At 42.8% G+C, this 26,352-nt stretch overlaps 1 protein-coding gene across 12 annotated transcripts in view; it reads right to left on the bottom strand.

The window, feature by feature from the left end:
* Window positions 1–26,352, bottom strand: part of PHACTR1 (phosphatase and actin regulator 1) — a 426,275-nt gene that overhangs the window by 36,234 nt on the left and 363,689 nt on the right. For all 12 annotated transcript variants that reach the window (XR_005594204.1, XM_039525218.1, XM_039525220.1 and 9 more), the window contains 2 exons: window positions 17,566–17,774; window positions 13,994–14,150 (listed from right to left, as the gene is read on the bottom strand). Coding sequence is in view for 11 of the 12 variants with exons in the window: in XM_039525218.1 (XP_039381152.1) it covers window positions 13,994–14,150; window positions 17,566–17,774 (366 nt within the window). In the remaining variant the exon portion in view is untranslated. The remainder of the gene's footprint in view (window positions 1–13,993; window positions 14,151–17,565; window positions 17,775–26,352) is intronic.

The raw sequence follows: 26,352 nt of genomic DNA, 5'->3' as shown, positions 1-26,352 counted from the left end.
GCAGAGGGATATAAAAAACCAACATGGTATGTTAGCAGTATTGTCTCTAGACAATAATATTTTACATTAGCTTTTTACATTCTCCATGAATTTTCAAGGACTCAGCCCAGTGCTCACAGACATCCTTTCACAGATCACCTTCTAAAATACCCATGCACATACCACCACCTCCTCCTGCACACCCACCCCTCTTCACCAGTAGCATTCAGGCTGTATTTTGAAGGCTGAAGAAACTTCACCAAACTAGAAGCCTGCTTTATTATCTCAATCCAAGTGTAATGGTCTCTGGGGGACTATTAACCTTTTCATAAGGAATATTTCCTAATTAGAATGGATGTTAAACAAAGAAAGTGGAGGGGGGAGGCCTGACAACCTTTTCCTTTCTGCAAAATAGAACAGGAGATATAATCCTGGCCTAACTGGTCTAAAGAATCATTATCCCTTTACACTTTAAAATACTCTGATCTTTAAGCCCCACTGGGACTCTGTCATAAATTAAAACGCGACAAGGACATTGCAAAAGAGGAGACTGGTAAAAATGACAAATTGTTTTTGTTTGCTCTCTAAAGAAATGTAAAAAAAAGTTAAGTAAAAATTGTGTTTTGAGTTTTTCACTAGAATGAATAGATTATTTGGATGATGCTCAGAATCTGAAGCCGAATAGACGTATTACAGAATGTTCTGTATGCAAGAGCTAAAACGGGTGAGTTCATGGCAGTTTACTGGTCTACATTCCACAGGAGAGTCCTGGATTTCCCTCTAGAGTCCTGCAGATCTGTCCTACATGTAGTAGGGCTGCCAGCCGTGAAATATTTGCCCCTGTAATTTGGAACTCTTGCTACAAGGGATACTCTCTTGACTGCTGTGCAGGTAGGTACTGGGGACCTGGCTTCAAATTTGTCTTTGGGAGGTAACAAATGAAGTAAGTGTGGTAGTCTCAGCCTAGTCCCTAATGAGTGTCTGTTGACATTACCAAAAGAGCCCACTGTACAGCTGGCCCAGGACTAAGCTAGTAAATAGACTGCAAGCCAGTGTTAAAAAGCACTGTCAGAAATGGATGGGGAAACCATGCACAAAGCCTGTTCCATATTTATGCTTAACTTTATCCATTACTACAAAACCTGCTATTTCACATTCATCAGTCTTCCACAGACATGTCAAAAATTAAAGCACTTGCTCCCTTCCAGCCCAATCTTGAAGGGCTCACATTGACCGAGTAACCCTACAAAGCAGGAGTTAGTTTTACTTACATCACACTAGTTTCACACCGCACACTCCTAAGGACCTCTCTTTAGATTTTTTTGAGGCAGGGTTTATTTGGATAGCAGGGTCCTGAATACTGAACTGGAACGTTACTCAGTCATCCAAAGAACTACATACTGTCATACACACCGCGTAAGAACAAAAGCCCAACAAACAACCCCTCCAACAACAAAAGCACTGGCATGATGATTTTGGCCAAGAGCTAATGCTAATGAGGTTGTAAATTGTTCTCAGTGCTCATGTTTATAATTATCTGATTAGTATTTAAAAGCAACTTTTAAGAAAAGAAGTATAATGCTAAATCCTTTATGCTGCTGGCTGGCTCCTGCAGTTTCATGCATGAAAATGCATATTTACATTTAATAATAACAATAATAGAGGATTTTCATTCTTGTTTATTTTAATATTGGCATTTAACATTTTAGGCCAGATTGTGGTTGATCTAGTGCAGATACACAAAGATGCGGGAAGGGACAGGGCACATGGAACGCAAGTCAAAAGATCAAAGCTGACAAAGTAAATGGGACAATGTTAGGCAACTGGTGCGCTGACACCACTGTCTATCATGCTGACCAATATTGTCTCATTGTTTCCTTGTGCTTCCCATATTTCTCTATATCCGCCCGTTTGGTCTTAAACTGTAAACTCTTTTGGGGTAGGGACCATCTTTTTTGTGTTTGTTCAGTGCCTAGCACAAGGGGGTCTGGTCCATTACTGGGATTCCTTAGGACTACTGCAATACAAATAAGTCATAATAAAGTGGAAGTGGAGAAACAGAAGAAGGGGAAACAAATGCATGCCATATCTTTTCAAAAGGCTTAGTAGTTATTCTGTTGTAGTTTCTAGAGACAAAGCCAGAACCTTCCATTGCTGTAGAGTCTCTTCTCTGCTCTCATATGACATTAAAAAAAAAAATCGGGGCTCTGTCATGGCTTAAACAGTGTAAAAATATTAGTATAATCTCTTAACTATTCTGAGAGAGAAGGTGAGGGGCTTTATGCTTCTTTGATGACCCCCGGATAATAATCTACCTGCTTTACACAGGTAAATTCGTCCCCTTGCACAAGGCCCTGCTAGCCACTATCCTTCTGGTGGAGGAGGCCTGGAGAGGCTTGCCTTTGAACCAGTCGATGCTGCTCCTTAAAAAGCTGAGATATCATTGCTGAGTGATGCACAATCCTGCTGATTGGTGGAGCACCTTGCCCTTTGTAGGCCAAGAGAGCAAGAAATCCAGAATCTCTTCAAATACTTTTATCACCAACAGCCCAATAAAGAATGCATGCAGCATGATTACTGAAACACCAGTGCACCACTCCAGCCCTCCAACCCCTACCATACTGGACTAGGATTTCCAAATTTTCAGGGCTAGTTTTCAATCCGGACAGTTGTCAGCAGGAAGAAATAAGCAGAGTGTGTCCACTTTTATTATTGTAACAAAAGAAAACTTGTTGAAGATTTTGCTGACAGATTGAAGAATATAGGTATTTTTTGGATCACTGTTCCAAACCTACTCTAAACACATCCACTCTTAGGGTAAAAGTAACATCCTGAATGCTTATTCCTATGATATATAATTCATCAGTGGCATCACTGTCTACTAAATTCAGTGATTTCAGTTAAGAGTTGGGTTATCGAAAATGCTAGGTTACTAAATTAACTGGATGTGCCACATAGATATGTGGTTTCCCTGTAGTCTGCTATGTTGCAGATTATTAGAAATCTCCATTGTGAGCCCAATATTTGCAGCAAGTATTACAGCTATGGATTTAAAGGACACTGAGATCTGGTCTAGCACTCATTCTCTTCACTGTGGACCAAAGCATGTTTCTATTAATTAACATTATTAATGTGATTTATAATTCCACATATCAAGGTGCATAGCCTAGCAGGGTATATTTTAATCTCCACATATGGTGTGAACTGTGCACATAAATCCCAGTGCAATGAGATGTGAGCATACCTCTTAGCCATGTTTCCTGTAAAATAAATAGTTGTGACTAGGCATGCAAATAAAACACCTCTCTCTTGACCTCAAAGTGACCCTTGAGGTTCTCCACAGTCTTTCAGGAAGAATGTGCAATATTTCTAGCTTGTATAGTTTTATCGCACGTAATGGAAGATATAGTAGTTTTCTTGAAACTGATCTGACTATCCAAAAATCACTCAATTCCCTTAAATTGCAATGTGAAAGTCATGAAGCAATACTTACCACAGACCGAATACAGGCCAAATGTTTAAAAAGTTACCTTTAATTATTCACATACAACAACTTGCACATGAAATTATCATGTTTATACACACAAATAGGTGATCACGCATGCAAACTGGATTGTTACAAGTCCAAAAATCCAGCTTGTGCTCACGAACATGTTCATGCCTATTTAAAGGCTGGCTAAAGAATTGGCCTTGCATGTTGACTGCTTTATGGGAGTTACCACATATCAATTGTCAAGCAGGCCATAACATGTTGAGAAAAAAGGAGAAACTAAGAGAAGTTAAATTCTTTGACCAAAAAAGCAATTTCTTCATTTTATAATCATCAGCCTAAAAAAATGAAATTTATTCCTGTCAGTCTGCTTCCTTTATCTACTTGCATTGCTTTCTGATTTGTTTCCTTTACAGAATTTACAAGGTCATCCAATCTGTACAACAATTGTTCTTGTGATTAACTCCCTACAATCAGCAGACACAAAACGAAAAGATTTATGATGAAATTTTTCAAGGTGGAAATTTATGACCTGGTTCTTAGTGGAGCTGCCCTATATTTGTCAGCATTCAGTATAACAAGAAAAAAAAGCTATTTTCTTGTTTTAGATCTAGGGCATTAAATTTGTAAACAGCCATTTCCTTGTTTTAGTTCCAGATTATGTCACCATTTTTTAAATTTAAATACATAATTCTTTAGCCAAGTAAAAAACTGTCTGGATTCTTTGTGGTGCTCCTATTTATTGCAGTGACATAAAGACTAATTTTAATAGTGACATATCCTTTTTTATTATTCCTACTGCAAGCTCACATTATATTCTGCGTATCAGGAATGATTTCACCCAATGCTGAAATGCAGCTGTTTCTGGATGGAAACTGTTAGTTGTTTAACAAGTAACACCACCACCACACAACAATTTAGAGTGGGAAACAAAGGACACCACATCCCATTGAAATTGCAGAGGAAAGTTAAGTAGACAAAGTAGATTAGTCTCTGCAGTGCTAAGAACATGTCTCAGGCCTTTATTTGGGCAAATGTATCTAGATTTGTATAAAAATGAATGGGGTGGGGATGGAATTGGCAACCCAGTTGTATTCACTAATTTGGTTTCCACAAGGAAAGGACTGGAGAAACATGCACCATAATGAGACTGTAGAGTGACTTGTACTGATTCTATCACTGCAGACAGCAGGAGTTCTGAGAGGTCAGAGGAATAATAGACTTGTTCAATGATTGGTAGCACCTCTGACTGAAATACAAATCTTTAATGCAACACAAACACTTTCCATTTAACGAGTGACCAGGCTGATGTCTTTCGGGAGATTTTGTCCTTAAATTCCACTTTCAAGTCACAGTTGTCTATGATTAAGACAAGAGCATCCCTTTAGTCTCATAATTTAAAACAACAAAAATAAATAATCTTGACACATTTAGAAGTCAGGCTCTGACACAGTCATGTCTGCCAAAAGGACAGACTACAGTTAACTAGTATATATCTCCACTCATACACGTCTGCTCTCAAATACATGGCACAACATCCACTAGACTAGATTTGCTGAAACTGGCACAGGGAGGTATAAATTTCATCCTGGGGTGGGGGTTTCCCCATTTGGAGGGCAGAGGATGATGCACCTGCTACCAATTCTTCGAGTTCTACTTGGGGTGGGGAGCTTTAGTTTGCAGATAAGGGAACCTGATGAGGGGATGTGCTGAATCAGTGCATTCTGTGGCGACACTGGGTATGACCCCTTCCCTCTTCCTGGCCTGCTCCATATCCTTTCTGGTCTGAATTGACCCCTTAGGAGCCTAATATATTAAGAACTCTAACTCTTAAAAATATTGAACAAATTATTAATGTATTAATTCATACATGGTGTAAGGGGTTGGATCTCTGCTTTACCACTGAGTTATCCCTCCTCCTTTTTGGGGAGGGATAGCTCAGTGGTTTGAGCATTGGCCTGCTAAACCCAGGGTTGTGACTTCAATCCCTGAGGGGGCCACTTAGGGATCTGGGGCAAAATCAGTACTTGGTCCTGCTAGTGAAGGCAGGGGGCTGGACTCAATGACCCTTCAGAGTCCCTTCCAGTTCTAGGAGATTGGTATATCTCCGTATATTATTAAGAGGGGAACCTCATTCCTGATATAGGGAACAATCCTATTTTTATTTGCATTACAGTGGCACCTACAGCCCCACCCTCCACCCCTGAGTTCATGGCCTCATTTTGCTTAGTACTGAAAATGCATAGTAAGACAGTCTCTGTCCCCAAAAGCTTAAAATCTACATGGACAAATCAGAATCCCATTTTACAGATAGGGAACCGAGGCACTGAGAGACTAAAGGTGGGATTCACAAAGGTATTTAGACACCTAACTGCCACTGATTTCAATGGGAATTCAGGGCCTCAGTACCTTGATGAAGACCTCAGTATGCCAAGGGCCAGATTTGTAAGGGTATTTAGGCATCTAAAGATGGAGACAGGCATCTAGAAGAATTTCCAAAAGCACCTTGCCATTGAAATTTATGGGAGTTAGGCACCTAGATGCTTTTGAAATTCCCACTAGACACTTATCTGCATATTTAGACACCAAAATACCTTTATAAATCTAGCTCTAAATGACTTGCCCAAGGTCACACAGAAAGTCTGTGCCAGCCCCAGGAACTGAACCCTCATCTCCTGAGACCCAGTTCAGTTCTTTAATTGCAAAAGGCCATCCTTCCTTTCAACCCAACCAAGCTCACACGGAGTTCAGGGAGGCAGGATTAGGCCTCAAAGGTGCAATAATTACTCAGCTCAGTTTGCCATTATCTTGCCTCTCACAATAACTCTCTGACAGCATCCCACCTGATGATAATAGCAGTAATAACCAGGGGTGTCCAGAAAAATATGATTTCCTTCATCAAGCTCTGACAGGAAGAAAAAATGCCATTGATCTTGGATGCAGGGAATGAACAGGTGAGCCTGCACTCTCATCAGTTACGGTACGTCAACACAGCAAAGAAAAACCCACGGCTGTCCCAAGCCAGCTGACTTGGGCTCACAGGGCTTGGGCTGCAAGGCTGTTTCATTGCTGTGTAACCTTCCGGGCTCAGAAACAGACCCAGAGCCCGAGTCAGCTGGTACGGGCCAGCTGTGGATTTTAATTTGCTGTGTAGACATAACCTTTAGATGCCAATTAGTTTCCCAGGGAAAGCTGACTGAGGTAATTAGATAATCAGGCTGGTGGGGACAGAGAGCCAATTAGCCCATCATCCCAAATCTGATCAAAAGGCACAGGAAGGAAGCGGGATGCAGGGAGGACAGGGAGGGCTAGTTAGTCAAGTCCTGATGAGAGGGTCAAAAGCACAGAAGATACTGTAAACAGACTGTTGCACAGGGACTGTTCTGCTATTGGTGGAGGGAACTCAAAATAAATAGCACTGTGAATGTATAGCTAGTGGGAGTCTAGGCAGTTTCTGTGGGTCAAGATGTCAGGAGAGAAGGCACGCCCTGTTACACTCGGTTTAACCATCATCGTGAAAACACAGGCTCAGCTCTCTTCAGCTTTTCTTCACCAGACAACTCTCAGACATCTAGTTCTGCTGGACCTGCCCCTTGAATCCAGGATTTAGAGGAGCTTGTTTGCCACAATTCTATTTTCCACGTAGTTTTTCCCTTAATATGCAAAATGTGAGGAGGCAGGCTCCAAACACTCTGCTGCCACTAAGGGTGAGGCGTTGCCTTAAGGAATGTTTCTCTCTCATTACCGAAGCCTAACGATCAATGGTAGAATTGCAGACCTCAGAGGTAATTAGGAAGAAATGATTTCACATTAAAGAACTCAAATAAAATCTTTGAGCAAAGCCCAGTCTCACTGCCTAGTTATCCCTAAATGATTCTGAGATAGTGAGAGAATGAAAATCTTGAGAACTGGGTCCAGAACAATCATTCAGTCGTGATCAGCGGGGGCCATCTTGCAGCCAGTCTGTGGCTGAATAAAGCCTGTGCACCCTCAGTGGGATTGGTTAAATAATAAATCATTTAAAAAAGCTGTCTCTGTCCTCATAGCAGAAAACTTTTAGTAAACAAAAATGATCACTTTTGGCTGTTTCTTGCAGGCCTTTTAAAGAGCCTTTGTGCACTTAAAAACATTGAGCAATTCATGGGCTAGTTGGTGAAGACATGTAGTACAGTACAACCGCAATTACTCTATCGCTGAATAATGTGTGTGTGGCCATGGCAGTGATTCTGAGGGATATTTAGCATTTTCCCCACGTTACAACCAACTGACTTTGTCTCTCAAAGTTCATATTTAGAGCCTGAAACGAAAAACCTGCTGATGTGACAATTGGTTGATCAGTATCACTAGTGCTGTTTTAGGAATAGAGATCACGGTTGCAGTCCTTGCTCCATCTGTCAACACCATGGCATGATGTTCCTGAAGGTGCCAGCAAGCCATCCTCTGAATGGCATGTTCAACAATTGCTGGTCTACTTTTTCAGGCATAAAAGATGCCATGGTCCCTTATAGAAATATTTGTCAAATTTTATTGTTAAAAATAAATTCTTTTGGACATCTTTCCACCAAGTACTGTCTCTGCCAATGGGCTAATAATATCTCCTCTGAACACATCATTCTCTATAAGGATCTGTCAACCTGAAAAATGCAGCTAACTTAAATAATTTGATTGTATTTTATTGCATTACATTTAACAGTGAAGCAAATTTCAGACAAGTCAAATTATCTGAAGACAACTTGACTATCCAAATAGCCATGGTGCTTGCTCTTATGCAAACACTGCAGATTTACAGTACTTTAATACTTATGACATTTATGCCAGCCTTATGGTCAAATCATATCTGAACTGATGACATAGTTTCCCTTCCACCTTTTTCCTACCTGCCCAGTTCTCTTTCCTCTTCACTCCATTTCATCTGTCCGCTCTTCCCCCTTTCTCCCCTGTGTGCATGCACACACACTCTCTCACACACATAGGCAATCAGAACTTGATTTGAACGGACATAAAATCCCACAACAGATACGTGACGTTTCAGAATTGTATGGTGATCTTTTACCTCCATGGGAATTCCATGGATAAGCTGATGCCTCTGTTCCTAGGCAAGGTTTTTCAGCACAGTCAAGGCAGACACAGCATAGGTAGGGTGTGTTCAGAAGAGATTATCTTCCCCAATAAAACAGTGGGAGACCACCACCTGTCAAGTCTGCTATTCAATAACAGATTTGATGTGTGATTTTTACCACAATATTGCCAAACCACAAATACTTCCTTCTTATTTTTTAATAATCTGTGGGATTGTACTGTGTCACACCTGGTTTTACTGATATATTATACGTATTGTGTTTCAATAGACTAGTCTCATACATCATATTTGTCTTGTGATACATGCAGTGTATTATCTGCATTGCCTCAAATCAGATTTTCCAGATGCGGTGGTATAGACAGTGCTCTGCAGTGTTTTTGCAGAATGAATAAATTTAGGAATATAGAACAAAATATAACGCAGAGCACTATCCTCTTACACCTTTCTCTGGAGCATGTTACTGAAGTATGTGCTGGTTAACACGGTCTTATTTACATTGCAGATCTCATCACAATATCTAGTTGCCCCTTACTCAGATATGTGAGGATGGGGGCAGATGACAAAAGAGAATGCATATGTGTTGCAAAGGGACTCCCTTGTTTGTTATTTAACTGAATCCTTTTAATTCTTAAATGTGTGGATGGAGACAGGATGGGAGTCATGGTTCCCCCATGCTACTTTTGATGGGTTTCAAACAGGGCTGGCTCCAGGCACAAGCCAAGGAAGCAGGTGCTTGGGGCGGCCAAGCGGAAGGGGTGGCACGTCCAGGTTTTCGGCGGCGGGTCCCTCAGTCCCTCTCGGAGCAAAGGACCTGCTGCCAAAGAATGAAGCGGTGCAGCAGAGCTGCCGCCGAAGTGCCACCAATCGTGTCTTTATCTTTTTTTTCCCCCCCACTTCGCCGCTTGAGGCGGCAAAAAAGCTGGAGCCAGCCCTGGTTTCAAAGGACATTTTGAGCACGGCAATGCTTAGACATAGCTTTGCAAATAACGGTGTGTGGCAGGGGCACAGCACACGCTCCAAATATTGCTGCAGAAGGGATGGTAATTTATATCTGCTCCCTGCAGGCCTAATGGGCACCCAGCCAAAATGCCTACAGCATATGCACATTGTCTGGAAGATGGTGTGGCACTCCTGAGGTCAATATTTGCATATACCACACAGTGCTGCAACACCACTACTCTGAGGATGAGTTTGTGACAGAAAGAGCGGATATGTAATGATGTTATGCGTACAGAGATGTAACCATTTTACTAACATTGTATGTGAGCTGGTCGGGAAGGGGAGTTATGGTATATTGGGTTAGTAGATTACCCTGTATTGATCTATTTTAACACGGGACTGTTGGAATAGCAAACAGGATAGCAACACAATATATCTAGATAAAGATACCTCAACACACACTTGAAAGACAATGGGTCACACTATTAGCATCAAGATTCCTGTGTCTGATCTCTAGTAAGTTGCAAGCCTTATTTTGTCAAAGCTAGGAGGCTAGAGATCAAAAGAACACTACGAAGTTAAAAAGCCTTTCTCCGGGGGACCAGAGGAGTTACTTGTCTGCAGCTATCTAGGGAGACAGGCCAACTCAGAAAGAGGCTAGGAGTTGGCAGACACAATAATAGAGTCACAAGCATTTTCTGAGAACGATCTGAGATTTAGTTGTTTCTAGCAACATTTAAATACAATATGAACAGACACTTCTGAGTCAGTGGAATGACACAGGGGTCAATTTGCCCCTGTGCAGTAGGTCAGAGATCGAAATCTTAGCATGTCTGCCCATAAGCTTCTTTTTTAAATAACACTGTCTTTTTATATCTAAATTCTGATCTGCCAAATACTGCAGCTAATGATCTCTCCTTAACTAAGTATAGTGAAGAATGCATGTAAATACTGAAGTGTCCTAATCAGCGTTCTAGTGAAAATGAATTGATCCCGTTCACTGCTGATAATAATAACTGTCTGCTGAAGTTTTTATTCTGTATTTTATATTTCTTCTGCAACTAATGTATGTGATTTAATTGGCTGGTTATTTCAAACCTTTGGGACCCATTGCTGGAATGGTACAAATTCCTCAGAAATATTATTAAACTTGCCAACTGCAATCATAGTCTGAATCTCAGTTCTTCCCCGAGGACTATAAATCCTGTACGCCTTTAATTTTGCTTGAGATTTTCATCATTATGTGGCAACAAAGTATGGGTGCAGTAATGAGATTCTGAAATGTTATTTACACAACAGAAAAATTATCAACTTGAGTTTTCTGAAACTTATTCGGCAAGCCATGGAAATGGTACATTTTTGCACACCAAACTCGAGACATTTCCAGCCAAAAAATATAATATCTATCAGCCTACAGGCTAGCCGTAGACAGCTTGGATTTATACTCTGATATTTTGTATTTAAATGTAAGACACATTCTAGGTTTTTACTGCTAAGACCTGTAACCCTGTCTAGTTTTGCAACATTTGTGACATTGTATTTGGAGCCTGGCTGAGGAAGTATCTTTCTCCCTAAGCCCTGGTCTACACTGCTCGAAAGTCGAACTAGAGTGCGCGATTCAGCTACAGCGTGTACGTGGCGCTGAATTCGAATTACCTAGTTCGACTGTCGAGGTCAGGCAGCGGGCGAGCTCTCCAGACGCTCCTCGGGCTCCTGCTCCTCCCTGCGGCGCGTGTGAGTACGGCGAGCGCGCGCGGGGCGTCGAGAACTGGCGGTCTAGATCAGGCGATAGATCGATGGCCTTCTGATCGATCGTCGCGGCGACGTCCGTATTACCTAAGTTTCTTAACTCTTCTTCTAACTCTACTCAGCACAGGGAGATGCAAAACTCTAAATTCCAATTGTAACAGAGCCTGATTCACCACTCTGTTACTCCTATTGTGACTCCATGAACTTCAGTGAAGTTACACTGGTATAAAACTAGAGTAATGCAGTGATGAATCAGGTCCTGTATTTTTCTCAGCTCAGATATTTTATCATTCTAAACTTTTAGGATTTTCACTATCCAACCCATGGCTACAATAGAAGACAATATCCAGTTTCATACCTCCGACAGTAAAGGAGCACAAATAGCAAGATGAATGCACTGGAGAAAAAGGCAGCGATGTTCTGAGAACATGAGGCCTAACTAAGAAATGCTCCAGTTATTGTCAAAATTGGTTTACCTAGTTGAAAATCAAACTGCAGAAACACCTTGTTCCCACAGGGACATTAAATCAGTTGGAGCAGTGTTGTTTAATATATATATTAATCATCTGGAAAGGGGAATGAGTAAGGAGGTGGCAAAAGTTGCAGATGACACAAACTTTTTTACATTAGAGAAGTCCAGAGAGGAGTGTAAAACTTCAGAAGGACCTAACCAATCTAGGTGAATGGGCAACATGATGGCAAATGAAGTTCAATATCAACAAATTCAAAGTAATGCACATTGGGGAGGGAAAAATTAAATCACTCAGATACCTTGCAGGGCTCTAAAGTAACGGTATCAAGTAAAAAAAATGATCTGGGTGCCACTCTGGACACCTCAACTCAGTATGCAGCTGCAGTCAAAAAAGAAGTTATGATGAATAAGGAGTAGGATGGAGAATAATGTCAAAAATATTATAATACCATGATATAATTTAATGGTGCAGTTTCGTCTGGAATACTGTGAGCAATACTGCTCACCCATCACAACAAAGATATGGCAGAATTAAAGGGATTTCAGAGAAAGGTGTCAAAACTGATTAGGGGCATAAAAAGAGATTGAAAAGACTGGAATTGTTTACCTTACAAAGGAGATGAGTAAGAGGGGACATGGAATAAGTATATAAATAATGTACTTATTCGTCTGTTAGTCTATAAGGTGCCACAGGACTCTTTGCTGCTTTTACAGATCCAGACTAACACGGCTACCCCTCTGATACTATATAAATAATGAATGAGATAGAGAAGGTACATTAGAAGCTTCTATTCTCCCTGTCTGATAACACAACAGCAAAACAACATTCATTAAAATTAAACGGTGGCAAATTCCAAACCAATAAAAGGAAATATTTTTTCACACAGCATGTAAGTAATCTGTGGAACTCATGGCCATAGGATGTTGAGGCCAAAAACATAGTAGCATTCAAAAAGTGATCGGACATAATATATTATATATAAAAACAGATTATTCTATGTTGTAATGGTTAATATTAATATACATTCCGGAGAGATATTTAACCACATACTTCAGGGTTTAAGCCAATCTCTAACTAATAGGGATTATAAGGATACCTAATGTGGGGAGGCAAATAATCTTACAGCTGCTTACTGCAAGGTTTCATGTACCTTTCTCTGAAGCATTTGGTGTGGACCATTGTCAGAAACAGGATACTGAATTAGGTGAGCCTTGGTCAGATTCAACAGAGCATCCTATGTTCCTATATGCAAGTTAAGAGTCACTCGGTAGAAACAATCTGACGTGTAGCAATAACACAGGGTTCACTGAGGGAAACTCCCGAGTACTGTATGTGACGAAGCAGATGTTGCATATAGATACACACTTCTCTTCCTGACACTTCTATTTTTAGCTCACTATCAATTTGGATCTTTTTGTGCAAATACACTATGCCAAGCTACTAAGTGAGCTGTACAGTTGAAAATTTTCATTCATAAAGCATTATTACTGCCTACTTCTGCATAATACTCCCAGATCCCACAGGCTAGTTGGAGCATTAGATTTAATATAGAAAGCACAGGTAAAAAGTATACAGGAAAGCACTTGAACATCTTACATATTTCACCCAGGAATGCTAACTATTCTGAATGCAACTAATTGCTGAGAGGAAGCGAGGTAATAAATTCTATCCTTCATGTTTATCAATCACCTCTCTACCCTACCCCACATCTATCATGGCAAAAATAAAATCAAGTGGAAAGGAATAAGATTAGAGAGATGAACGAGTCTTCAATAGGAAAAACCCTGCTCAAGCCTGACCCACCCAAATCAGGTTGTGTGTGATAGGTAGGAGTGTTGCTGGATAGGAATATATTTAGCTGCTCCAAAGGTAACTCAGTTAGGAGGGGGCTTCATATCACTCATTTAGTAGCACCAATGGTTTCACCAAAGGGTACATAAAGAGGGTTCAACATGCTGCAGCCCGGGATATCCCCAAAGCTGCACCTTTTTATTTGGGAGTAGAAAATGAGCACCAACGCAGAAAGCACATTTCCACGGGCCCTTCTATAGCAAAGGACCCCCGAGGGTCAGATAGGGTTGTGTATGGGAAATTATACTGAAGCAGGGGCAAAGCCTAGAGCCGTTGGTTTTCTTCATCCTGTTGGGTGACTTCTCACATAGAGCATTGCGAATAGAGGACCTTAAATCTCCACAGCCCAAGGATAAAAGTTGTATCTTGCAGTCCACTCTCCCAGCAACCCATTGCTTGATGGTAAACTTTAGGAAAGTGTTTGGGTCTTACCTTGTTAGCTTTGTTCCAATCTGCTGCCTCAGTTCAAGTCTCTCCTCATCAGTCTGCTTTGGGAGGATGTTCTTTTCCTCCAGCTCTCGTTTGGAAGGCCTGTTGCTAAGTTTGATTGCTAAAGAATCCTGCCTGCAGATTTTCATTGCCAGAGAACCTATGGAAGAAGGGAGAGGTCTTGCCAAAGGGGATGTCAGGATTATACCATATCATACAGCAGGCAAAGAAGTAACAGTCAGGAGAGGATAAGCAGAGTGAACTAAGATTCTAGTCTACACTACAGTGGCACAGTTATGCCGCTACAGCTGTACTGTTGCGGTGTTGTAGTGTAAATACTTCTTACATTGATGGAAGGGGTTTTTCCATCGATGTAATTAAACTGCCACCTCACGAGGCGGTAGCTAAATTGACAAAATAATTATTCCACTAATCTAGCTGCATCTACAGTGGGGGTTACATCGACCTAAATATGTCGCAAAGAGAGTGACATTTTTCAAAGCCCTGAGTGATGCACCTAGGTCGATCTAACTTTTAGGGGTAGCCTTAGATAGAATTTTTTCCAGATTTACACCAGTTTATTAGCTTCAGTGGAGTCACTTTCAATTTACATCATTACAGGGAAGGACAGAATTTGGTCCAACTGGTAAAGAGAATAAGATGCAGATGTGTCAAATGTGGGGGTGTTTTTTGAGAATGATTAATATTGTATCTGAATCTGCCACTAGCATGGGGTTTCTGTGCCATATAACAGAATGGATATTTCACCCTCAGCGTCTGACTGGGTAGCAGGGCCTGTCCACCTAGAGAAAGAGGGAGAAGGTCTTTTCTCCTAGTCACCCGACAGCTTACACTTAAGGTTCAAGAAGAGACAATGCCAGAGTATGTAGCCTTAATGAGTCAAGCCTGCTGTCCTCGGGCAACACCTGAACCACTTTGAACAGTGAGTGTCAGAATAGGTCTGTCTACACCGCAGCTGGGAGTGTCTCTCCCAGCCCAGATAGACAGACTTGTGCTAGCATGCTAAAAATAGCAGTGTGGTGCTGTGGCACCAGTGGTGGCTCAGGCTAACTACTCATGTCCCTCTGGGTCTGAGCTTGGCTGGCCAGCCTGAGCTGCCACCCGTTCTGCAACATCCACACTGCTACAAGAAGAGCCAGTGCGAGTCTGTCTGTGTGGGTTGCAGTGGCACCAGTCTGTAGGGTGGGAGGGGAGGCTGGAGGGGAATGAACCTCTCTCCAAGGATTTTTCAATTGCTCAAAGTTGCATAGGTTGTGGAGCTGCAGGGCCCATGGCCTGACCACTTTTAAGCAGTGATCCCATTCTAAATCAGTATGGCTGCTGCTAGCGCAGCCCAGAGCATCGCTCTGGCTTGTGGTTGCAATACTACTCAAATTTGGCCCGGGTGCAGAGGGGTGGCCAACCCAATTGGTACTGTGACTGGCACATGCGAAGTGTGTTCATATACAGCAGAGTGCAGGGGAGTCTGCCAGGAACTTGACTCTTGTCAGAACCAGCTCATGCAGTGTGAGGGAGGCAGGCTCACGAGCTGAGGGAGACCTGGGGTTCCTACAGGAGGAGGGTGGGGATGAAGATAGACTGGAATGGGGTCCCTTGCCAAGGGGTTGGATAGAGGGACCGGAATTTTCACCTTCCAAGAAATATTTGAATTGGTGCCACTGACAGGCTGGGAGGCATGCTCCCAACTGACTGAGAGAACCAGATTGAGGGTCCCACAGACACAGGAGGATCAGGGCTTTGAGAGGTGGCTCTGTTCTGTTCTTGTAATTTAAGAGGAAAGCCTATCTAACTTAGCTTGTAGTGAAGCATAAGATTAGATTACACTAAATATGCATGTAGGATGTTTGTTATTTTAAAATCTTGTGCCTTTAATTCTTTGTTCTAAGTGCTAAATAAAAATGCTTTGTTTTAAGAAGGTTGTTGGTCAATATTGCTGGTCACAGGATCCCGAAGGGAGGAAATGTAGGTGACAAACTCATTCAGACCTTCAGGGTGATATACAGGTGCTGTACACAGGGTAGCGGACTCTCCTTCTGGTCAAAAAGTAGAAGAATTGCGAGATTTCACCTAGAGACAGCTATGGACAAGAGGCCAAATACTGGAAGGGGGTGCACTCAGAGAGCAACCAGAAAGGGGGAAGAGGTGCAGCTAACCCTGTAACCGTAGGTCTCAAATTTAGCTTAGAGTTGTCATTTGTGGGCCTGATTCTTTGCTGCTTTGCACCATGTGGAGTGGGAGTAAAATGATACCAAATGAGATGATAGCATTTGTACAGATGTAAATTACTCTACACTGTGCAGGGTAGTGGAGAATGAGGTCCATGTTTTTAGTAGTAATTACCAGGAGCGCCACCAGCTTTTTTGCTGCCTTAGACGGCGGAAGGTCCTGTCCCCGAAATGCCGCCCCCAGCGGAGGCGGTGGAAGGTCCCACCCCCGAAATACCGCCGACAACCAGGGCGGCCGAAGATCTGGCCACTGCGGTAGCCGCCCCCCAAATGTTAGTGCCCTAGGCGACCACCTAGGTTGCCTAATGGGTTGTGCCGGCCCTGGTAATTACACTTCTTATGGTAACTTAGGGTTCTGGAGTCTGATTCTGAACTCATTTATACTGGTGTAAACCAGGAGTAACTCCACAGAAGTCAGCAGGGTTACACTGGAGTAAGAGCGCTGTAAGCAAGGTCATATTCAGGCCCTTGATTTTTAAATCAGTAAGGACTAAATAGCTAAGAAAAATGCGAGCACAGCACACAGAGAGCTAAATACTGCCCACCTTACTCATATAAGTACTCAATGGGCTCAGTAAGTATGCGAGCAGAATTGCCCCCCCTGCTCCTCCCCCGTGGACACTGATCCTAACAAAAAATGGTGTGCCTGTGTTATTCTGTTCTTAGTGAACATGCTGAGCTTTCTCTATGTGTTTAGTCCACACCGTACAAACCAGACATGCCAGTCAGTGCTGGAAGGATCCATTTAAAAAACTACCACTTGTCTATTAAGGGTGGTATTTAAAATAAAGAGCACATGCCCAGCAATAATTTAGCGGCCAATCTTGAAGTCCTTCCTCGTTTTGTATCCAATTCTGACTTGGACAAAAGTTCAGGGGCCAAATATTCACACTGACTTAAATGGGAGTTTTTCTTAAAAAAGTATTGAATAAAAACTGAGTCAAGATCTCCGGATCTGGCCATACTTTAGTATTGTTTCAAAACTGCTCAGTACTGGGCTCATTCTGATCCTATTGCAGTCGTTGGTAAAATTCCCATTGCCTTCTTGACTTGACGACACGTTTAAAAAAAAAAACCTCTATGTAAATATTCTGACATGACTTTGTACTTATTAAGTATAAAGCACCCGATTGTCCTCTCATAATCATCAATTTTAAGCTGCTGTTACTCTGTTGTATTCAATGGAGTTTATTCTAATTTATGCCAGTGTAAGTGACATGAAAATCAGGCCCAAGATATCCAGTTCGCTTGAGTTTCCCTTGTGCTTTGAGGATAAATTAAAATATAAATAAATAAAATAAAAAGGGGGGAGGGAAGGATGAGTCTTACTTGTGAATAATGAGCTATCATCCTCCTCATCTTCCTCATCATCCTCTTCCTCTCTTGAGTAAAGGCAGGAAGAATCTTCATAATCAGATTCATGAGGCACATTTTCTTTATCGTCATCACATTCGATCACAACGGTTGGCACTTGTCTCATGTCTGAAAGGCCTCCAGGTCCTGTTTTCGTGACACTGTCACCCGGGTGTAAACCAGAGCTATTGGAAAAGAAGAATTAAAAAGAGAAATTAAGAAAATTAGAGAAAATTGCTCAGCAGCAGTCAGAGCACGAGTGCTTTTTTTATACTGCAGACATTTTTTTTTAAGAGGGGAAGATGGAAGGATTATAGTTACCAACAAGAATGGGTTAAAACATGGTAAACAGGAGAAATTAGGTTTCAGAGGGGTAGCTGTGTTAGTCTGTATCAGCCTCTACTCAATATTCCAAGGTGTCAGATTCTGGGTGCAGGGAGGCAGGACTAGTGGCAGGAGCCTGAGATCCCAGAACTGAAGCTAGGGTCAGAGCCAGTATCAGGGTCAAGCTGAGGATCAGAGCGACAGTCAGAAATCAGGCTGACAGTCAATACCATGTATCAAGGTTCATTCTGAAGTTCCAGGGGGTCAACTGGGAGTCAGAATCCAAATCAGAGCCATGGTCAGTACCAGGCATTCAGGAACAGAGAAGCAGAGTGGTCATGGCAGGTAGCTAGGGATCTGCATTGTTGCCTGGACACTTCCTGGTATGCCCCCTAGGCTTCTATAGGGACAAGAAGCCAATCAGGGCTCGCTAAGACCACTGTCAGTCAGATCACTCGAGGTGAACCTTGTCATGCCATTGAACCTCTGTAGACTGAGAGTTGCAGGGAGTGGCCAGGTCACAGCTGCTGTCAAGCAGCAATGTGGGGATTCAGCTGCCTGGTAGCCCGGCTTTCCTGGTTCAACTCTTGCTGAGCCTTACAGAAGAATCACACTACCTCTCAACTGACTAATGTTTGTGAAGCACTCGATACTACAGTGATAAGCGCCATAGAAAAAAACATGGGGAAATTAATAATTCTGTCTTCAGAGCAGAGTTTGAACAGGGTCCAGTAAACAATTGCTAGGGTCACATATTGAACAATGAGAAAACCAAATATTGAACAGCTATTCATTAAGTGAGCACCCAGGGCTGGCTCCAGGCACCAGTGCAGCAAGCAGGTGCTAAAGGCAGCCAACGGAAAGGGGCAGCATGTCCGGCAATTCAGCGGCGGATCCCTCAGTCCCTCTCAGAGGGAAGGGCCTGCCGCCGAAAAATGAAGCAGCGGCGGCAGAGCTGCTGCCGAAGTGCTGCCGATCACGCTATTTTTTTTTTTGGCGCCACTTGGGGCAGCAAAAACACTGGAGCCGGCTCTCTGAGCACCTCCATCCTGTGCACTGAATGAGGCAGGGCTCCTGTGGAAAAAAAATAGTATGTGATCATGCATTTCTAAGCTCAAAGGGGAAGAATGAAGGTTGCGTATACAATCTTATTCCTGAGTGCTTGGCTTAACCTTAATAATATTCTTTTAACGTGGGTTTGTGTTTGTAATATATACACACACATCTCTCTCAAATTCCAGGATTGTCACTCTGAAGCCTAGGATGAAAGTGAAATATGCAAACAGCTACAAGCATGGTTGAGACCTCTTTTTGGTTAGAATATCACAAAGTTCAATCATCTCTAGAATACTCAGTCTGTTATTATTCAATTTTTAAGTTCTCAGCCATTTTGACTGCACCGATTACACGTGTGCTGCACCCAGCTACAGCAAGGCATATATCTACACCATGCTAACAGTCCTAGAGCACTGTGATATCAAAGCCAATTACCATCCTTACTCTACAGCTAATTTGCATGCAAAGCTTTCATTAGTTGTAAGGAGACTGCACAGATAGTGGATTAACTGGCCAAACTGCCACACTATGTGACTGCATGGGCTTCCCAATCTCCCCTTGCCCCGAGAAACTTTAAATCCTTGGGAAATATAAATACAGCACAGGAATCTTTACTGAGCCAGGAGAGATTAACTAAACCATTCCAAACTTGCCAAATAACTTGGACTAACAGATGGTTTTATAATTTCTTTTGTTATTTTGGCATTTCATATCTTCTCCTCCAGGAAGAAGGTAAGTTGAAGCGAAATGTAAGTCCTGAGATTTTTTTCTTCCCCTCATTTACAATAGAACGGTACAAAAGATGAATGGGGATACATTATCTGCAGATGAGCTGTGTCTCAGATTAAATATACGATCAAGGTTGTGCTTAATTTGTGAATGTCAGGCAAGGGGTCCTACAGGAATCAAAAATAAATGGAAATGTGCATTAGAGCTGTCTGTCTACAAACTGACTTGGGAGCGCCAGTGGTCATTTTTTATTTTGAGAGAGCTCCTAAATGGGATACACCAAGACACATGAATTGTCTGTGCAATAGCCCAAAAAGCCAGACACCGAGGAGCAATTTGCTTTTACTCTCTAAATATTCAGTCCTATTTCTGCTGCCATATAGTATCTTAGGTTCTGAGCTCATCACTTCCCACAACCTAATAGGTTCAAACCTGGTCTTTATTACTACTGTTTAGCTCTCTTCACATGTAGATCTCAAAGCACGTTATAAGGGAATGTAAGTATCAAGGCAGGTACAGTTTTACAGACAGGGAAACTGAGAATGGGAGAGTTGAAGTCCAATGTCACACAGCAGGTGAAGAGCAGAGCCAGGAAAAGAACTGAGATTTCCTAACTCCCATCCATGTGCCCTATTCACCAGACCATCTTGCCTCCCTCTACTAAGATCAGAGACTGCCAGAAAAAATCCTGGGTGTTACAGTGGTGTCAGTGATTCAGTAGTAGGTGCTCTTCTTTCCGAAACAGTAATTGTGTGAAATTAGGAGGCTCTGTGCTGTTGGAGATGCTGCTCTTTGGATGAGAAGTAAATTGGAGTTCCTGACTGTGCAATTGTTAAAGTTCTCATGCTCCTTTCCACATGAATATGGACGTTAATCCAGCTGTCCTGGCCACATTCCATTTGAGGCAACTATCAAATTTGGATATGATCCTGCAAAGCAACTGCAACTCCTTTAGGGAGTCTAGGATGTGCAGAACCGCAGGAGACACTCCACAGCACCCTGGGAGGACTGGGCCCTTTAACTATTTAAATCACCTTCCACTATGTCAGTTGGAGAAGTTATCTTAACGTTCTGCCCACACTTGTTGTGTGGTGTTGATGAGGACCATTAAACAGTTGCCAAGTTCCACCCCAGAAATGACTGCATTTTCAAGGGGGGCGTGAACTGTTATCCCATAAAGTGCTTTGGGATTTATAGGGATAAAAGGCCCTACATACTATAAGTGAGTGATACCACTTGTTATAATTATGTTAGGCCACAAAAAGATCATTTGGTAATTGCAGCTTATATTGCATATATTTACTGACTGGACATATAAAAGAAAGGAATTTATTTGCCTAGAGATATTCTACATTTTGTAGTACAAAGTATTAAAGATTCATGAAGAATTAGGTTGTGAATTTCTCTATTAGATTTCAATGAATTTTACATTATACTATTTTTATCCAAGAAGTAATTTTCGGATGCATCAGCTGAATTCTTCTAAGGATATATAAATGCATTACATTCTTTAAAAACTTTCAATTAACTTTTATTTTATTGATATACTTTAATAATTTAAATTCAATTAACTTTTTTTAAATCTCTCTTTTTCCCGATTATCTATTATTCTGTGTAACTCTTCAGTGGCAGATATAGGAAACCCCGAAGACTCAGATCTAATATCTTAGAGATGATAAAACTCAGCACAAAGCTGTTCTGTATAAAACAGTGAACGCTATGCAGTAAAATCATTCAGCTCAGTTTAAAAACAGCACAATCAGGCACAGTACAAGTCCACCAAGTAAGAGAAGAGGTGGGAGGGTAACTCAGTCTTTATGCCCATTCAGTCTGCCTTTACCTCTCTGCTGGAGTTACCAACCAGGTGCTAATTGTGACAGAGTATTTTTGGGGGGAGAGGGGGGAAAAAGGGAGGCTGGGGCTATTCATTCCTGAGGCCCTCTGTCCATTTCAACAATTTAAGTTACTATACAGCAGTTAGATGGTAATCACAAGTTTCAATCCCTATCACACAGGCTTGATTTGAACTGGTGTCTTAGCAGTGGAAGAATCTCTATCTCTTTACAACTTCTCTCAGTTAATCAGTCCACCAATAATACCACTTTCTATTTTAAGCTCTATTTTTTCCCTGCTATTTTATGTATTTCTTGATTTCTGTTCCACACTATTAATTTCATTCCCTAAGTCAGCTGACAAGGTGGTGTGCACTTTTGCCCTACCTGCAGTACTGCAGTGTACTTATGAAAAACAATCAAGGACACGAGTAATTCTACTGTGCATAGATTTCCTCTTTGTTGGTAGGAAATACTCACTGTCATGTGGTCTACTACAAAATTATTTGTAAAGGCTGTTGGGCTAGTAGTAGTATTATGTACTGAACAATTACACTACTAAATGTTTCATATCAGTTTTAAAAGCTGTTTCAGATTTCGTTGCTTTGGTTGTTTAGAGATCAAGACAATGGCTATGCGGGCACTTGTTTTCAAAAAGAATTTATCTTAACATGTAAATTACAGTGCTGCTATTAAGAAAAGATTTTCATAAGAAGTCAGAATTTAAAGATTATATAGACAACTTCTGATATTCTTGTTACTCAAGGGTGTACTCTAAATAGAACAGGGGAAATCACTCCTGTAAAAATCTAGTGGGATAAAACATATCCTCACAAACTATCACCTCTTCTTCTTTGATAACAGAATGAAGAGTTACCAAAAAAGATTCTATCGAAATATTGTCAGATCAATAGTATCTTGTGTTGTTGCTTATCAATTAAACTAAAAATAGAAACACTTCAGATCACTGTACATTCATTAATATAATACTACGCTGGGATGAGCGTGGGGAAGGTATTAGACAAAAGTAGTTATCTTGAAAAGTCTTATAGACTGAGGGCTTGGCTACACTTACAAGTTGCAGCGCTGGGAGTTACAGCGCTGGTCATGCAGCTGTGTAGGGCCAGCGCTGCAGTGTGGCCACACTGACAGCACCAGCGCTGCAGTGTGGCCACACTTGCAGCGCTGTATTGAGAGGTGCATTGTGGGCAGCTATCCCACAGAGCACCTCGTCCCATTTTGGCGCTGAGTATTGTGGGAAGGGGAAGGAAGTGTGCGGGTCATTCCACTTCCTGTGCCAACGCCCCGTGTGCATCGCTCACATCCCAGCATTCACTCTTTCCGCCATTGTGAGTGTCTTTCTGTTTTACTCTCTGTGTGAATCGCGATTTCTGTGGCAAATGGAGCCCGAGCTGTTGAGGACTGTGCTGATGAGTGTCGCCAGCACAACGCTATTCCTTCAGCTCCAAAGTGACAGTGAGGAGTCTGACGATGATATCGATATCGATTCTCCTGTGACACCAAAGTGCTTGTGGCATTCACGGAAATGCTCAGCACCGAACAAGCACTGAGTGGTGGGATCACATCGTCATGGAAGTCTGGGATGACGAGCAGTGGCTGCAGAACAAAGCCACTTTCATGGGACTGTGTGCTGAGCTAGGACACAAGATTGAGAGCTGCTGACGGTGTGAAGCGGGTGGCTATTGCAATCTGGAAGCTGGCAACTCCAGACAGCTAGGAACCAGTTTGGAGTGGGAAAGTCGAATCGTTTTGATGCAAGTTTGCAAGGCAATTAATCGCATCCTGCTAAGAAAGACCGTGACTCTGGGAGCGTGCAGGACATTGTGGATGGCTTTGCACAAATGGGTTTCCCTAACTGTGGAGGGCGAGATGGGGACGATATTCCTATTCTGGCCCCCACCTGGCATCAATGGTTCTCCAGGCGCTTGTGGATCACCGCGGGTGTTTCATTGACATTTACACAGGCTGGCCTGGAAAGGTGCATGATGCACGCATCTTCGGAACAGTGGCCTGTTCAGGAAGATGCAGGCATTTCCCAGACAGGAAGATCACAGTAAATGCCCATTGTGATCCTTCTGCCTTGGCTCATGAAACCCTATACAGGGAAGCTTGACAGGAGCAAGGACCGGTTCAACTACAGGGTGAGCCGTGCCGGATGACTGTGGAGTGTGCAAGCTCGCTGGAGATGTCTGTATGGGAAGCTAGACTTGGGGAAAGCAGCATCCCCCTCCATAATATTTGTGAAGGGAAGGGTGAAACATTCAGTCAGGCATGGACCACCAAGGTTCAAGTCCTGGAGGCTGAATTTGCACAGCCAGAGAGCAGGGCTAATAGAGGCCCAGCACAGGGCTTCAAGGATTAGGGATGCCTTGAGGGAAGAATTTGAGGCTGAAAGCCAACAGTAATGTTTGCTGCCTTGCATGGGAGTGAATTGCACTGTTTACACTGTTATTCTATTATCCCTAAAATGATTTGCAGTGCCTCTTTCTTTACTGGGCTAAGGTATCTTTCACTATCTGCTATAATAAAGACTGTTTTCAAAGCCAAGAATTGTTTTATTGAAAAGAAAAAAACTTCCTTGACAGACAGACAGACACACAACATTTCATGAACACAAGAGGGCAGGGGTGTGGGTTGGTGAACTGTACAGTCACAAGTTTGCATATGTCCTGTCTGGAGTGCTGTTTAATGAATCCTGCACTTCAGGGTGCATATACTGCATGGTGATGGGGGTTGAGTGCAGAGGGTAAGGGTGGTGGTAGGTATCAGGGCTGGTTGGTGAACGTACAGGTGTTGGAGGCAGCTGGTGGTGGTAAGAACCTGGATGCTGGGAAAAGGTGGTTTGAGCTGACATTGGGGCACAAGGCAAAAAGCTTTGGGACCGACTGCTCTGCCTGCATGGCTACGATAGCCTGGAGAGAGTCCCGACAGGATCTCTAGCAGCTGGTTTGTGCTTTTCCTCATGTCTCTGGCGGATCATGCTTTCCTTCTCTCTCCACTCCTTCAATTCTTTACTCTCTCTAGCAGACTGATGAAGAACAGTTTTCAACATGTCCTCCTTGCTCTTTCGGGGATTTTTCCTCAAATTGTGCAGCCTCTGTGCCGTGGTGCATCTGCTCAGCCCAGCAGTCAAGGTCACTGTAGAAAGCCAGAAATGACAACATTTAACAGGGCATCATTGTATTCACTATCTCCAGACATTCTTAGTCCTCAGTTTAGCATTCTTTTACCACACACATAACACAACAGAAGCCACAAAATGGTGAGTGAGGGGTGCTTATAGAGGGAGAAGTGGGGCTTGATTGATAGAGGGGAGCTGGTTGCTTCGGGTAATCTGGAGTGATAGAGGGGTTGAGTGAAGATGCAGCTGCAGGGGTGATCTTCACTATCTCCCTATCTCTTCACTAAAGAGTCTCCCAACATTTTTCACAGGAGTTAATCCTGCAAGATGTCTCCTGCTGCAGTCACTAGGGAACAGCGGGAGGCTCTTTACAGCAATGTGGATTCCGCCTGGCCCCTATCGGCTTGCCTGTGTTCAGAAATGGTCCCCACAGCGTGACTGGGACAAGGAACACAGTGGCTCTCCTATAAACCTCACATTGCCCATGCTCTGGCTGAAACTTTTGAGGAGATTAGATAGACCACATCAATGGGCTATTCCACATCTAGGCTGGCATGCATGCAGCCATAACCCCCTTCCTCTCCAGAAACATTTCCACCCAGAAAATAAAAGCCGCTCCTCTGCTTGTCCTTCTGCAACTGCTGGCTGCACTTTCTCCTGACTTGAGAAGAGCTCCTGGCTGCATGCCTCCTGGAAATCTGGGGTGTCTTCCCCATCCCAGTAGCTTCACTCCCCACCGCCTCTGCCTCCGCCTCCGCCTCCTCCTGTCCCCAGCCTGCTCAGAAGTGTCCATCGTTGTCCTGGGATTCTCTTTAACTTTCACCCTGCATTGTCTATCCAGCATGGACCTTGATACCTGCTCAAAGATATGCGCAGCTGGGACTGCACAGCTTCCTCCCAAACACTAATGAGATCCTGCAGAGGCATGGTCACCTGTAAAGATTAACTGATTGCACTCCACACACACCTGGCTGCAGCAAACAGGAAGGAGATTTTTAAAATTCCCGGGCATTTAAAGGTCACCTGAGGCAAGAGCAGTAGAGTGCAAACTGATGAGCAGAGTGGCTGAACAGGAATTCTGGGATAACTCCTTATTCCCTGGAGGACAATTAAAGTGCTGGTGAGTGTCCACACCTGCTGAGCAGCGCTGGATCACCAGCGCTGCACTCCTATACCCCCACCCGATGGGGTTTTCAGCCAGCGCTGCACCAGGAGTTGCAGCGCTGGTGCAGCGCTGGAAAGCCTCCACCAGCGCTGCAACTTGTAAGTGTAGCCAAGCCCTGAAATGCATTTAATAAGAATTACAAGACATCTGCTAGGTAGGTCTGATATGATTTAATTTATAAATTTTAAGTCTGAGGGAACTGGATGTCTAAGGGCAATTGGTTACAGAAACTTTCTGATACAGTGGTTTTCACTTTTGATGTCATTTGTTCAAATCTATCCCAGGGCAGGGCATTGGTAACTGGAAGTCATTACCGTCTGATAGCTGTTTAGTATCCTATAAGAAATAAGTTGTGGTCTGATCCCAGTTGCGAGCTTACAAGAGTATGCATCACGATTGACACTAATTGGCAGCCTCATCAGAGAGACTGATTGGGCGCATGGCTGGAGATTAGACTAGCATGTCATGCCAAGAAGCTGCCCCTCCAAGTCAATGTTAAGGAAGGGGACAAACTA

Source organism: Mauremys reevesii, linkage group 2 (genome assembly GCF_016161935.1).
Source record: "Mauremys reevesii isolate NIE-2019 linkage group 2, ASM1616193v1, whole genome shotgun sequence".
NCBI classification, from domain to species: domain Eukaryota; kingdom Metazoa; phylum Chordata; order Testudines; family Geoemydidae; genus Mauremys; species Mauremys reevesii.
Note: the sequence above shows the minus strand (reverse complement) of the source record. Positions and strands in the feature narration are given on the sequence as shown.